Here is a 13553-nt window from a genome sequence, read left to right on the forward strand (position 1 = left end):
ATTGGTTGCCTCATACCTATACAACTTTTAAATGCGAAATGAGCGCAAAAACAAAACATATTGGAGACATAAGACGCCAAAGGTCCCAAAAAAACGAACATGAAAGCATCTCCCCTGATGCACATATATATACATAATAAATGTTGTTCCAAGTTAAAAAGAACTCCCAAACATGATACCAATGTAAATAACGGTTGGTGGTATTCTATCGACGCTTACTATACCATAGGGCTGCTAGCGCAAGGACACCAACGACGCCACCAGCTAGTAGGGCCTGGTTGGAGACGGGTGATGATTCGACTATGAAAAGTTAGCAGATGTTGCTTCACAGGAGCCTGGATTAGGTGGCTGAACATGAGGAGTGGAACATACGGAACGGATCAGAAGCCTTGCGAGCGCGGTTGGACTCGGACCTCAGGTTGGTAAGGTAATCCTCGGGCTTTTCCCTGCCGGCAGCCACAAGGGCAATGAGGGCAGCACCGACACCACTGCCATCCTTGGCAATACCGATTCGGATCTTTTCAACACCCTTGGGGCCAATGCCGTCAACGGAAGCGAGAGCTTCGTAGATCATGTCGCGGAAGAAGGGGTAGTGCTCAACGAGACTACCGTCGACACCAATGTCAATAACCTCCTCGTTCATGTCGTTGAGCTTTCCAGAGTTAATGGCGATAGCACCAATGGCGACAGCGGACAATCGAGCGGCACGGCGACCGACGGCATTTGGAATGGCCTTGAAGGCCTGGGCATCCTCCAATGAAGGAGTGTAGACGCTGAGTAGGTTCTCGAGCTCCTGCCGAAGAGTTGACAGCTCAGGAGTGTTATCGGCAGCGGCTACAGACATAATGGCACTGTCCATTCCCCAGGGCTTGAGGAAACCAGATGAGGGTGCGATGTTAGTGGTAGTACCCCAGTCGTTGAAGCTCGAGTTGAGGTCCTTGAACAGGGACGAGTGTTCGCTGTTGATCAGATCGACCACGGCCAGTCGTACAATCTCACCCAGGAACATGCCCGACACTCTCTTCTCAAACATCTGGTCGCCAGGGTTCACACTGCCAAGATCGAGAGCCTTGTCCCAAGGTGTGGAGGGTAAAACGTTGAGTTGGTTGTCAAAGGAACCCCACTCAGTGTTGACAACCATCTCGCCTGTTGACTGGTCATAGTCGCCCGTGATGGGCTTCTTGATGTTATCTAGCTTCTCCATGTAAGCGCCGTTGGTGCCAGTACCGAAAATGGCGCCCAAAACAGAGCGGCTCTTGCCAGTAGAGGTGTAAGATCGGGCCATGAGAGTACCAACGGTGTCGTTGACAAGCGCAGCAACCTTGACGGGAAGGTGGAGGTTGTCAATCTCGTTCTGGAGCAGAGCGCAGACGTCCTTGCCTACGGCATCGGGGATATCAAAGCCCTTGGTCCATCGAATCAGCAGACCCTTGTTAATGGCAAGCTGCTTGACGGGGAAACTGAAGGTGAAGCCCAGACGGAAAATGTGCTCATCGCGATAGCCCTCCGGGGCGCTGGCTGTGTTGCGCCGGCGCAAGTGAGAGTCGAAGTGGTCGGCATGGTGCTCCTTCAGGAAGATTTCGATCTGCTTTGCGAGGAAAGAGAAGAGGTCTGCTGAGGTGCTTGCGACCATAAGGTTTTTGGGAATAGCAACCTTGTTGTAAGTGAGGTTGAAGGTGGTGTCGCCATTTAGCATAATGGAGCAGACTCTGAAGTTTGTGCCACCTAGATCAACAGCTAGGTAAAGGCCCTGTCAAGACACAATTAGCTTGGGCAGCTACATGAGCCAATTGTGGGCTAGAACTCACCTTTTCTGTACCATTGGGAACGCCGGTGACGTACGTAGGAATTTGTTGGAGACTGGTGCCCTCATTGTGAAGACCCTCGTCTGGCAGATTGTCAGTATTGAGCTCATTGAGGCTTTAAAGCCAAAATAGGTGAAAATGCGACAAGCATCATGGCGTCGAGCTGCAGTAGCATGGCGGCACAGATTGCGCAGATTGATGGAGCAACATACCCATTTGCCTCAAAAATTCCTTCACATTTTTGTTGAGCTCATCGTCGGAGAAGTCGAATTGTTCGACGATACGGTTGGATTCGTCGGCGAGAGCCATGGTTACTGGTGAAGATGTGGGCGGCGCGATTGCGAAGGGAGAGGGAATATAGCAGACAGCTTCGGATGCTGTAGGGATTGGTGAGGTCGGGGAAGAAAAGAGTTGAGGGAGTAAGAGGTGAAGAGTAAGCAGTGGGGAGAAGAAGAATTGGAGGAGGGAGGGAAAAGAAATTAAAGCTTTGGTGGACGACAACGAGGTCAAAAGGTTTCTCTGCAACGGAAGTAGATTTTTGAGCTTTGGCTGCTGTTGCAGCTTGGCGTCACCATCAGTGAGGACAAGCTTAGAGAGCTGCTGACGGAACCTGTGTCAGTGGCTGATCAATTACCAATGACGTTCGAGTATGGGGGGGTTGGCCGGGGGGGTCTGGAGCCTGGGGACGGGATCATGGAGTGCTGCGTTACGTGACAGAAGCGTCTATTAGTGATGGAATGAAAGTTGGGTGAGGTGAGTTAAGGTGCATCTGCCCCGTTTCTGTAGCGGACAGGGGCATTCAGCGCCGAATGTCTCCAAATTTCAGTGGAGATGTAATACCACGAGCCTCACTCCAGGTGTTCTGTTCTCCTGATCGAGGCGGGCTCCCCATGGTTCTCAAGCAACCAGCCCAATCGAAGTGCCGCCGGACGGCCGTGGAGAGACCGTCCGAGTGGAGAGATGGTGGAGGCGTGGTCGGTGGTGTTCGGGGTGCGGGGGAGAAAGCTCAGAGAGGCCCCGCTAATACGCCGAACATGGCCGTGTCTTGATTTCATGGAACGACCTAGTTTTTTTCCTCTCTCATTTGCTGTATGGATGCATATCCATACAAAACCTAGGTCGGTATTTTCGTTTCAACTTCTTGGTCTGCGTGCATATCCACTGGGATGCCGTCATAAGCCAACTTTGCCCCAGAAATCTTTGCAGACAAAACAAAATGTCTTGGTACGTAAAACGATGCTATCGTCAAATCGCCCGAGTTGTATCCTCCCACTAGTGAGGTTTCGGTCAGGCCATGCATCAAATTTTTTTTTTTGCTCAACCCATCCCAACCCAGAACCCAGACTTACGGTACGGGGGAACCACGGGGAGACAAAAGAAGGGTGTGGGTGAAAGGCGGGATGACGGGGAATGGTATGGAGAGATGGATGGAATGACATGATGCCCAGTCGAGGCCAAGCGCAGGGAAGCAAAAAGTACGGTAATTGGAATAGCAACTCACCACAAGAATCAGCATAATTGCAATGCATGAGACAATGAGCTGCGGCCAAGTGCATTTCCTCGCCTTTGATCCAGGTCTTTGCCCATGCCCTTGTACATGCTGTGCCCCCATTGTCCTGACAATTACCATCACCAAACCAGGATCTTTGGTGAGTATAGATGCGTGACGACTGTCAAAATGAGGTGTTCCTGATCTGCTATGGTCTCGTGCTTGTCTCAGATCTCCTTGCCTGGAAAAAGGTCTTCGAATCCTGTGACCGTCTCGTCGTGAGAAGAACTGACGATAAGATGGTTGTAACTCTCCGTGAGCTATTAACGAAGCTCTAGATCACTTTCGTCGGAGTCCGCTGTATCGGGAACTGGTAAACGGGCCGTCTCCTCCGCAATGATGCGCACCAGACCGAAAAGAAAACCCGTCAAATTTGCGCATTCACGACCGTTCCGAGGTATCATGCGAGATTGAGATTCACTGGGTGAACTTGGGCGGTTGGCTGATCTGGGCGTGTCGCGTGTTTCTAAGTTGAGCTGAATTGGTGTAACGTAACTGGTGGATTTGACTCCAGCGAAGCGGTTCGTGGCTTGAGCCTCAGAGACCCAGGGACACGTTGCGAAGGACGATGATCGATCTGCCTCTTTCTAATTGTTTCCGTGGTTTGTTTTTGAATTTCCGCAATCATCCGAGAAGTATTCACAATCTGTGCCGATTTGCTGTAGGAGCGTAACAAGTTGACGAGGTTGATCTGAATGGCGGGGTGCGGAATACATACGTCGATTTTACGTCTCACCAGTCCCTGGTCATTCTGTCAGGGTTGATTAAAAAATCGCGGTACGCTTCTTTCCTTGTTTTTGAGATGATATCCCTGGCTGCTCGTGCAACACTGGAAAAGAGAAAAAGTTGCTCAGGTCTACGAAGAAAGTAGGCATGCCGGGGAAGGTTCCATTGATACTACCGAAAGACCTATCATTGCAGATACATTTGATCCCTTGTTGACCCATACGACACCGCTATTTCTACATTTTTACCTTAAGCCTGGTATGTATGAGGCTCAAATACTACTGGCCTTATATTTCAAGCCTCTTACGGATCCATCTCGATGGCACGATCCTTCAGACTAGCTACCCGGTGTCGAGGCGTCGAGAATACCAGCGCTATGACACGGTTGGCTTAGAGGCGTGAAGCCTCATCCAACATCTCTGCTGTGGCATAGGAACTTACTGTGACCCAACCAAACAGACCAACTTCCAGGCCAATGACATGTCATTCCAAGCAATGTAGATCGCAAATAAGGCTGAACTTATTGCCTTGTTGGGACACTATATAACGTTACAGAGTTCGCTCATGTCAAACTTCCATGCCATGTATCTTGACCAGACCACTTAGTCCACAGTCGCTTATATCGATACTGGTCCCATTCAAAGAATTGCATCACCGTCCCCACGATCTCCTTGGCTATCGCTTGGCTTACCCGAGCTCAGGGTCCCCAGCTTTGACAAGGTCTAGGGGTTCCTCACCGAGGGCAACTCACGCCACTTCGGTCTGTAGCCAATCATACAAGGCTGACGACTTACAAGAAGACTTCAAAGTACTATCCAGGTTGAAGGCTTGAGAGTTTAGCCAAGCGATATTAGGATTCAAGACCTATTAAGCTTCATACCAAGCCCGAAGGGCGTATTAGAACTTCCCCACGGCACAATGGAACGTAAAGTTTGATAAGTGGTTGGGAAACTCGGTTTAAGGCGACGTGTATGCTGATGATAGAACAAGGACAACAGACAACACATAGACGATCACAAGCAACCGAAGAGATAAATAAAGTTTCAAATGGTATCGCACCACCTTCTTTAATTCAATAACTGGTAACAAAAGCATTCATTGTACACGGCTTCCTCAGATCGCTGCCATAACCCTGCTTGCCCAACTGTCCGTTCTTGTCTTGTCCTTCCATGGCTTGCTCGCCTACCTGCCTCCTGTAAATATCGACCTTGACGCCTGATAAACACGCATAATAGGGCATGAGACAACTGCACAAAAGTATTAAGATAGATGGCGCGACAGGCTCTTTAAATCCTTTCCCGCCAGGCCGCCTTGGTATAAAGAAAGGTGGCCAGCACACCATCCCAGAGTGGTGAATTTTGTTCGATTTCCTTTTTCCTCGTCCATGTCGCGTGAGAGATTATAGTGTAGATTGGAAAGCCTGCTGGTGTGTCCTCCAACAGACTTGCAGTAGAACGTGAACGTAAAATCGTGAAGAGAAACGTTCCTTACATGATGATGGCAGGAATGTCAACGTTGGCCTTGATAGACTTGTGGGGGAGGACGCTGCCACCGTTGACGTAGATCTCGTCGCCGACGGTGACATCGTCACCAAGAACTGTCACGTTCTCGAGGCGAGCCCATCGACCAATGGTGCTGTTCCAGCCAACAATGGTGGACTTAACCCAGGCGTGGTCCTTGACCTTGGAGCCCTTGAGCAGGACACATCGCTGCAGACGGACACCGTCACCGATGACGACGTTGGGGCCAATGGTGACATTGGGTCCAATTCTGCAGTTCTTGCCAATCTTGGCTGAGGGGTCGATCAGGACGTTTCCGCCGTGGACGAAAGGCTCGCTGGGAGAGGTGAGCTCCTTGCTGCCCTTCTTTGTGAGGGAAGAAAGGTACAAGCAGGTACCGCTGAGGAAATCCTTGGGCTGACCGACATCCATCCAGAAACCCTCAAGGTCGAAAGAGTGGAGCTGATTGTCCTTGACCATGGCGGGGAATGTCTCCTTCTCGATCGAAGTTGGGCGAAGCTCAATGCGGTCGAGGATGGAGGTGTTGAAGATGTAGAGACCAGCGTTGATACGGTTGCCAACGAACTCGACGGGCTTCTCAACGAATCGGTCAATCAGAGAGCGGTGTCCAGGCTGGTGGACAACGACACCGTACTTGGAGGGCTCCTCGACCTTGGTAACGACAATGGTACCCTCGTTACCGTGGCTCTTGTGGAAGGCCAGGAGATCCTCGAAGGGGAAGTCGCAGATAACGTCGGAGTTGAGGACGAAGAAGGGAGAGTCGTCCTTGGCGAGAATACGCTCAGCAAGCTTCAGGGGTCCGGCGGTGTCGAGGGGTTCAGTCTCGACGGAGAATTCGATGTTGATGCCAAACTTTTCCTCGTACTACAGCAAGTCAAGGTAAGAATATGTGCTATGTGAGTGCGGTGAATCTTCTTACCTCTGCTAGGAACTTCTCCATGACCTCAGGTCGGTAGTTGACAGCGAGGACGATATCAGTAACACCAGCTGCGACCAGCGCCTCAATCTGGTGCACAATCATGGGCTTGTTGGCAAACTCGACGAGGGGCTTGGGAACACTCAAGGTCTGTACAAGGGCGCAGACAGTCAGTTAAATGAAAAACCAAGAATAATATTGGAGGTTCGCGCGATGGTGTCGCGAGCTTCCGCGGGGTAACGTACGAGAGGGCGAAGACGGGTGCCGTAGCCACCGACGAGAATAAGTCCTGCGCATTGTTAGCTACCTTGCGGAGAATGAGAGATAATGGTTTGGAAGAACATACCCTTCATGATTGCGGTATTGAGAAGCTAAGCTGAAAGTGCTAAGAGCAAAGGTGGTAAGAGTAGCTAGCAGAACAGCGAATGTGAAGAACAGAGAGTGACAGCAGCGAGGTCCTGAAAAGAAGGAAGAAACCTCGACAGGATTAAATTAGAATAGGTAGGTAAAAAAGTTAGAGGGTATTGGGGTATCTCGAGAGATTTCAAAGTTGGATGAGAGTCAAGGTCAAAGTCAAAAAGTCAGAGGCGGAGAGGAAAGGGGAGGAGGAAGAATAAGAAGGCCAACTTTGAACTCAGGAGAGCAATGCAATGCAAGTGGGGATGTCTAAAAAAGGCCAACGTGGGTAGATTCAGCCATAGAAACAACAGAAGCAGAAGCAGGCTGACGAGAATGAGATGGGATGGGATGGGAAAGTGGAGAACGAGATCCAGGGGGGGTCTAGCATGAGTTGACAGTGGTCAGCCAGTGCCAGCCATTACCAGCCAGGGTCTTTTTTAGGTCCAGGCTTAATCACGATGAAGATCTCTTTGTCAAAGTTGCTTCGTTTCGAGGTATTTCTAAACCTAATTCGGGACTTAACAGTTTTTATAGTTGCGTGATGTTTCAGCCAATTGATCAGCCAGAGGAAGCACGTTTGCAATACTCTATCCTCGGAACAAGGAATACCATCCATACCTACTAACCCATCATGACCTGCAGTCAATACCTACCTAGGGTAACCAGCCAATCTGTCTAGTACTCTGCGCCTCTCAGACTATTTATTTCCTCATGTTTAGTAGTTACGGGTCCACACAAATCAACGATCCGTGACACGAGGTCCTTGTAAGAGAAAGGGGGCTTCTTGCTCCCATCTCACTCCAATCAAAAAAGTCCCATGTCCAGCGGGGTCATTGTGGCTCGACCATTTCCCGTTCCCTGGCGAAATTATATTGAACCCCCTGTTGGAGGAGAAAAAGGCTGTTTCCGTCTCGACTATCCGTGCCGTCCGGATACTCCGTATACTACTAATGTACTCTTACTCTTCTAGAATTTTATCAATATCTGGCATTGTTTCAGCTGAGGTGGAAAACATTTCATCGCTTGGTTTGGGAAGTTGCATGTTTCTTCTGTCTAAAAGTCTATCGATACTGGAAATTAGCATTGGTTTAGTTCAGTACGTTACTTACCAGCCACAGACAAGCATTGACATACTATTTACAAGGCATGAAAACATCCGACTTTCAATCAAGACTCAGCATCTCTTCATTGCCTCCTTTCTTCACTCGAATAGTTAATAAAACCGTTAGAAAATAGACCTAAAATGACAACAATAGCACCACCATTCCCTTCAAGTCCAAGTCTAATTCCAAGCATTAAGGAGGTGGTCACACAAGCCACTCACAAGCTGACGTTCATTTATATAACCCCTGTCAAGGACCCTGCAACTCATTTACGAGAGTCCCTCGTATTGGTAACGGGCATTTCTACATTAGTCTTGCTCTTCTCAACCGCATGGACGTTTCATACAACATCATCCTCATGACTGTCTGTGTCTCTATCTCAACTCGACTCTCATGAGCCATTGCTTCGTACAGCAACCATAAAACCGTTCCACAACTCGCCCCATATGACTTCATAATCGAGACGATCCATTTCTCAGCCTCTCCCGTGTCTCCATCTGACACGTCTGCTAACTAAGTTGTTAGTGTGAGAACCCCTCCTCCGATTGACCTGTCAATCACCATCTCGTGACCCCAACACGTAACTACCAAGCTTCAAACCCAAACTCTGTCAAACTTGCTCTCTTCGATTTCGAAATGTTTCATGTAGAGACAGTGAAGCTGATTGGTAGATACAAAGAACTCATGTCACATCCTTGAGCTCCAATCAATTGCTCACTCAGACTGTTGTTCTGTGAAATGTTCAACACTTAATGTCATCGCACAGTTGGCATCTTGGCAAAGGCAATCACCAAAGCTTAAATGTGCAACGTTAGAGTTTGGAGTTGGTGTGTTGTTTCCATCATGTCAGCAGCTGACAGTTGGTGGTGTTACTACATTCCAATATGCAAAAGTGTGTTGGTTTGTTACATCTTGTCACAGCTCACCCCTCTTACTATGCTTCTTTATGCTCCCCTCAACAACTTACGACATGTCAACAAACTCAACGTCCAAGGTTTAGGGTGAATGAGGACAAATAACTCAAGAGTTGGTCCAAGGTGGCATGAACAAACTGTCGTCCAACACATGCACGCCAATCCCGATCATTGTCAGCGAGATACAGCCGAAGGCATATTTTGCTTAAAGTTGTACCAACCACCAAATTGTCATCGAGATATACATCCTCGGCGGCGAGTGTTTGTGTTGTAAACTCGAGTGTAGTACGCACACAAGCATATCAATAGATCTACCCGAGTCTTCATCACCCGGCATTGCCAACCTAGCAAACACTCCCATAGTTGAAGAACGGGAACCTTCCGGTGCTGAGACTTGGTAAGAGGAATATCATCAAGTCAAGGTCAGATACATCACAATATTGGAACGCGGGGTGATTTTTGAACAGTGTCCGGTAGAGAGATGGAAAAAGTCATGATCATTATGGTCGTTAAAGTGCCTTATCATCGAGTTCCTCCAAAGTCCATGCTCATCCTCGTCAATCGTTTCATTCTCATGATCCTTCTCATCTTTACTCGTATTGTAAATGTCAACGCTAGCTCCTGCCATGCTCATGTTTTTTTCTCCTTCAAAACAAGATTCTAACTTTTTGTCAGAATCATTATAAAATGTGCTGAGAAACCCCCAGCTTTCGCTAAACAGGTGTCAAATGCTAAAAAAAAATAAAAATAAAAAAAAAATAAAAAAGAGAAAAAAAAGTCCTTGGGTAATGTGCTTTTTTCTTCTTTTTGTCATGGTTCGTCAAATCGTCGTTCAACATGTGTCAAATCCGTCCTTGCATGGTTTCTGCACGATAAATGCCTTTTGTGGACGATACTATCATTCGTTTCAAATTTCCTTCGTTCGTAGGCGTCCTTTCTCTTTTCAAATTTTCCCATCCGTTTTGTGACTTTTGTTTTTTTGACTTCAAGGACTCCCCAGAATGACTTGCTTATTGTCATCAGAGGTCCCTCGTTGCAACATGTTGTCCTTTCAGATCGATTTGATACAAACAAGTCATCCCGGGTGTGGTAAACGTTCAAGAAGTCATCAGGACGAGCAAAGGAGTACCCATCGTAAGTCGGCCTCCTTGTATGGATTGGTTCCTTCTGTCGCAAGGCACAACAAGCCGTCAAATAGAATGAAATTGTTAAAGGAAATGGCCATAGAAAAGTGAGATCCCATCTAAAATTGTATCGTGTCGTCATGAGTCGTCGGAAACGGTCAAAGATATATCAGGGCATATATCGCCGTCAATCCAGTTCAAAATGATCGGTTGGAAACAAAACAAAAAAGAAAAAGGACGATGAAATGTAATAAAAATCGAGCAAAAAAAAAAATAAGTGGTGATCCTTCCCTGAGTCTCGTGTGAGAAAGGGGTTGCCAAAGGAGTTCGGTTCGGGTATATCCCTTGGGATTGCTGTGAAGCATTTCAACCGCTTGTAAGTCGTCTTGTGTGTGGCTATCCCTCATGTTTCATCGATATGTTCCCGCGTGAGCTGATATAGGCCCAACCGTGAAGCATCGGTTGATTCGAATCACCGTTAACAGCCGCATCGTGGCATTCTCTAGTCGAATGAGGCAGTTGAGCTACTACTGGAGTGGTGTCCCGATCGCCTGCTGTGGCGGTCGCTGTCCCGAGAAGACGTGTGGCGGCTCTTGCGGCGGCGTGCTGTTTCCTGGGCTGGAAGGCCTTGGACAATGCCATTACGTGCTAGCATGCCTCCGTTGACAGAGAAGTTGCGGCATACCATGAAAGCACGCATGGCAGCGTTCTCTTGGGCCAAAACATCGGATTCGTATGCGAGATCTGTCTGATATTCACGGCCATTGACAAGGACCAGGCAAGTGTAGCCGTTGTGGTCTCGGTAACACTCGTACATGGGGTCTGTCCATCCTCGACGCCGGCAGAGGCCTGTGCACATTTTTGTTAGCAAAAGGTCCTGGTCTTGATAATCGGTGTAAGTTGATGTCCTGAGAAGTCCCCACAATCCATCTAAACCCAAGGGTGTACATGATGCCTGCACTCATGTCGAGAACTGACTACTAGATAACCACAACCTGTGTTTCAACGAGGTTCTGCTATCTGGTCTCAGTTGTGCCAATGGTGCAGGCTTGCACTTCAAGCCAGGTCGCACAACAGTAAGAACAAAGGTTGTTCATTACTTCATGCGGGGTGGGCACTCGGGTCTACCCCGTACACAATCTTTTTTTTGACCATCACATAACATGCCCATGTGCAATTGCCGACGCCATGGACGGAATTACGTCTCAAAAAATGATGATACAGCTCAGAACGTGGTAGACTTACTCTCGAGGTACTGCATATAGAAGCCGCCCATTGTGATGTTGATGCTGGTGGCGCTCACTTGATGTGCAGAAGCGGAAGATCTGGAAGCAGATGTGATGGCGACTGAGTAAACAAAAAGGTGGAAATCGAAGTTTATAAAAGCTTCTCTGGGGCGGCAAAGATAGTGGAGAGGATCAAGGGCATGAGAGGGGAAGTCGATATAAAGAACGAATATCAATGGAGGAAACGTGCCCAAAATAAACGCTTGTCTAGATCCAAAAGAGAAGACTGATGCCGAAGACAGGGTTTAGCTCCGAAGACGAACTCTAGGATCGAGCGTTGCAGCGGGTAGAGGATGTGGAGGCAGCGAGATGTCAGGAACCAAATCGAAACTGAAACAAGCCCTGCGAGTCTTGGGGGAATTGTCAAGATTTGGAGGGGTCCTGTCAAATTTGTTCGGCCGGTGTTGTATCTGAAGCTGAAGAAAGCCTAGACGGTTGGCGTGCAAGGTGGATTGCAAGAGTTGAGACAGGATGAAGAGGTCGATGCAAGAATAGATACGCTTGAGGAAAAGCACCGGAAGAAAAGGAAGGACGCCCTTAGCTTTGTCGAGATATCCGTCTTGAGTAATACCTACCTACTTGGGTACTGACAATGCGTACATCCATCTACTGCAGACGATTTGAGCCGATGGCACGACGAGACGTGTGTGCCTTTATTCCAGACAACCCGTTAGCGTGGGGACCGGGGGTGTCTCGAGACAAAGAAAGACGCGCGAATGGAGGTAGATGCAAGCAACGATGCGGCTCTCAAAAAGAGTGTGACCCATCTTGCTGTGCTGGCCTACCTGGTTGCCAGTTGATCAAAACCGCTGGCGACTAGACCACTCCACCGCGACACATGGAGGATGCAGCAAGCAGGCGATCTCTCTGATAAGTCTCAAAGTTAACGCCTTCGGCCACTGGCGTACCGCCAAAGAACCTAGTAAGTTCCCATTTTTACTCTCAGTCATTGCTCTGCAGCTGGATCCTCAATTGCGGGTTAATTTATTTTAAAGAAAAAATTCTCCTTCGTTTTATTTTTGTTGTTTTTTGTTGTTTTTATGGCTCTCCTTTGCCGTCACCGTTCTTCTTTGATGGTCTCGGCTATGGCCTCTAGTTCAAACTTTGTATGGTTGAATGCTTTCGCTTGCCCACTTCCCCTCGGAACAACATCTAGAGACCAATGGTACATACTCCATGGCCAGGGTCATTGTATTGTATCCGGCCGAGTACATGAGGGCATGATGGCATGGTTTGGAATGGGGGGCGACGGGGCCAGTGAAGGCCCCGTTTCTGAAGCTCATGCAGACGCGCGATTGAAGATGCATTGCTACATGGCAATAATTTCAACTTGCTTTAGCTTCAACTCAAGTGGCGAACAGGAGATCACCGCAGCGGTCCAAGGCGGGTAGGGCAATCCGTTTCTCAAAGACCGAAATGTCGATGAGAGGCAAAATGGTCTACAGCCGCAAAAGCAGCTTATACAATATCAGAACATCCAGGACAATGTCTTGGATGCGATCCTGGCTCACCACCACATATCTTGACATCCGAGATCTCTGCTTTGGCGGCCACTAATGCACAGCAGCCAAACTTCCAAAAGTACTGCACCGGTACCGTGTTGTGTTTACGCAGTACTGCTCCGAGGCTGGACGATGAGGTGCAGCGAGGGGCAGTCCACCTTGAACCCCTCCTCTTTTTCCCTCAGCGCCGAGAGCCCCGGTGGCCGGAGGTGCTGCAGGACTGTCTAAGTTGCCTATCGTTACCGCAGCAAATTGGAAGCGAAAATTCTCAGGGTTAGGATTGACATATGCTAGGTATGTTTTGTTCCTTGACAGTCGCGCGCGAAATGGGCGGCCGTATTGAGCGGCCTAGTTTGAAGACTAGAGTGTCGTACTGGGGCCGAGTGACAACGACTCAGTGAGAGCGGGACACGTTCTCAACTTCATGTGGCGGTTAGAACCATGGGAAATCCGTACGCAGAATAAGCAAATCGTGAAGCAGGTCGCCTGGAGAGATTGTAGCAAACGTCCAAACGCTCTGACCCAAAGACGAATGGGCGCTTGATACTGGGATTACGAGATTGTGGTATGAGCCCCTGTGCTGGGAATAGCATCTTGAACATATACGATGACAAACTAAATCTAGAAATCTAGCGCCATTAGGTTTTCTGATACGGTTTCTGCCACGATATAGAATCTCTTTGTCGGGTGGCTGGCCATAAGATCAACA

The 13553-nt window shown here is 48.6% G+C and overlaps 3 protein-coding genes across 3 annotated transcripts; all 3 read right to left on the reverse strand.

The window, feature by feature from the left end:
• Window positions 1-205: 205 nt before the first annotated feature.
• Window positions 206-2114, reverse strand: FGSG_08774 (glucokinase; the record flags this gene model as incomplete). Its single annotated transcript, XM_011321647.1, has 4 exons — window positions 206-300; window positions 373-1750; window positions 1809-1888; window positions 2018-2114. The coding sequence occupies 4 exons, from the start codon at window positions 2112-2114 to the stop codon at window positions 206-208; spliced, it is 1650 nt and encodes a 549-aa protein (XP_011319949.1).
• Window positions 2115-5113: 2999 nt separating this feature from the next.
• Window positions 5114-7125, reverse strand: FGSG_08773 (mannose-1-phosphate guanyltransferase). Its single transcript, XM_011321648.1, has 4 exons — window positions 6863-7125; window positions 6762-6805; window positions 6520-6666; window positions 5114-6464 (listed from the first exon to the last, which is right to left on the reverse strand). The coding sequence occupies exons 1-4, from the start codon at window positions 6867-6869 to the stop codon at window positions 5568-5570; spliced, it is 1095 nt and encodes a 364-aa protein (XP_011319950.1). The 5' UTR covers window positions 6870-7125; the 3' UTR covers window positions 5114-5567.
• A 3433-nt stretch (window positions 7126-10558) lies between these two features.
• Window positions 10559-11332, reverse strand: FGSG_08772 (uncharacterized protein; the record flags this gene model as incomplete). The annotated part of the gene is made up of 2 exons (XM_011321649.1): window positions 10559-10905; window positions 11302-11332. The coding sequence occupies 2 exons, from the start codon at window positions 11330-11332 to the stop codon at window positions 10559-10561; spliced, it is 378 nt and encodes a 125-aa protein (XP_011319951.1).
• Window positions 11333-13553: the final 2221 nt, after the last annotated feature.

Source organism: Fusarium graminearum, chromosome 2 (genome assembly GCF_000240135.3).
Source record: "Fusarium graminearum PH-1 chromosome 2, whole genome shotgun sequence".
In the NCBI taxonomy this organism is placed as follows: domain Eukaryota; kingdom Fungi; phylum Ascomycota; class Sordariomycetes; order Hypocreales; family Nectriaceae; genus Fusarium; species Fusarium graminearum.

Excerpts from the sequence above, each read along its gene's own strand:
- FGSG_08773 (XM_011321648.1), bottom strand. Across the intron at positions 6,667-6,761 it reads GCACCCGTCTTCGCCCTCTC|ACCTTGAGTGTTCCCAAGCC; the intron begins GTACGTTACCCC and ends GCCCTTGTACAG. Across the intron at positions 6,465-6,519 it reads TGGAGAAGTTCCTAGCAGAG|TACGAGGAAAAGTTTGGCAT; the intron begins GTAAGAAGATTC and ends GACTTGCTGTAG.